This window comes from Staurois parvus, unplaced genomic scaffold, assembly GCF_062004578.1.
Source record: "Staurois parvus isolate SC_StPar_1 unplaced genomic scaffold, SC_StPar_1.0 ptg000350l, whole genome shotgun sequence".
In the NCBI taxonomy this organism is placed as follows: domain Eukaryota; kingdom Metazoa; phylum Chordata; class Amphibia; order Anura; family Ranidae; genus Staurois; species Staurois parvus.
Window position 1 is genome coordinate 4658023 of NW_028318146.1, and position 1391 is coordinate 4659413.

General features: G+C 43.9%; 1 protein-coding gene across 1 annotated transcript in view; it reads right to left on the reverse strand.

Annotated features, from left to right (window-relative positions):
- Positions 1-316, reverse strand: part of LOC149456721 (uncharacterized) — an 80573-nt gene extending 80257 nt beyond the window's left edge. The window contains exon 1 of the mRNA XM_089684546.1: positions 184-316. Within this exon, the coding sequence (XP_089540672.1) occupies positions 184-266 (83 nt within the window). The 5' untranslated portion in view covers positions 267-316. The remainder of the gene's footprint in view (positions 1-183) is intronic.
- Positions 317-1391: the final 1075 nt, after the last annotated feature.

Here is a 1391-nt window from a genome sequence, read left to right on the forward strand (position 1 = left end):
CTGAATAGAAGAGGGAAGGGTTAGAGCCTCTGTCAGAGTTTAATGCTTTCTGTGTCACCGGTAATGAGATTCGGCCTTTTAATTTGTCCCTGATGACTGCTGTCCCCGGGTTAGAAAGTGATAGAAAAATCCAAAATTTGGAGCTGCCAATAGAGGGAACTTCCAATGGGGGACAGTTCATACCTGGAGGTCACTGCCAACTCCTTCAGATGACAGTTGGTCTGCAGGAGACATGTATCAGGTGTGCAGGATTGGCTGCCCAGCATCCAGGAGTGAACACAACAGACTGACAGTTGGGTCCCATCACCATTTTGAATTAGGACACTAAAGGCAACATATATATATATATTTACTGAACAGAACCAAAAACAGTATACTGGGATCATTATTATAACATTAAAACACAAACACCACTAAGAAGACAGCACAGTCTGCATACATAATGAACCAATATCACGTCCCCACTTTTAGGGAAATATATTGTCACCCAAAAAAAAAAAATTATATCTATATCCATGTATACACTAATTGCTAAAAATGCTGATATTAACAAGTGTGTGAAAAATGTCAAAATTGTACCTGGGCAGCAAGGGGTTAAATTTTGAAAAAGGGGCGTGGCCAAAAGGTCATGTGACCACCCTGGCGGAAACTCTAGTAGAAGCTCTAGCAGCAGCTGAGGCTCATTCGCTGGGAGTGTTGTGAGTGGAGAGGAAGCGAATTCTGTTGCTCTAAGAGACGATTCTCATTATTTCATAATGAAGCGTTTTCATTGCAAGAGAACATTTCAAAAGTCAAAGGATCTTCTGAATACCAACAAAGAAGATTCAGTTATGCGATCAAAAGTGGAACCCTTAACAGGGGACCGCCAGGCCCTTGACCAGCACAAAGCCCCCCGTAGGGGTGCATGTAAGGCAGTTAGGCGGGGGTTCAGGGCAATTCTACACACCATCTGCCCTTGTTTTAAATCGAAAGCCAGAGAGGACGACGCTGAAAGTAAGTAGTATATTTGTTAACTATAATGCAAGGCACTGAAGGGAGATTTTGTCACCCAAACATAGATTTATTGGGGTCACTGCTATTTACACATGGAGAGGTCACTGAATAGAAGAGGGAAGGGTTAGAGCCTCAGTCAGAGTTTAATGCTTTGTCATCGATAATGAGATTCGACCTTTTTATTTGTCCCTGATGACTGCTGGCCCCGGGTTAGAAAGTGTTAGAAAAATCCAAAATTTGGGGCTGCCAATACAGGGAACTTCCAGTGGGGGACAGTTCATACCTGGAGGTCACTGCCCACTCTAACAGATGACAGTTGGTCTGCAGGAGACGTGTATCAGGTGTGCAGGATTGGCTGCCCAGCATCCAGGAGTGTACACAACAGACTGACAGTTGGA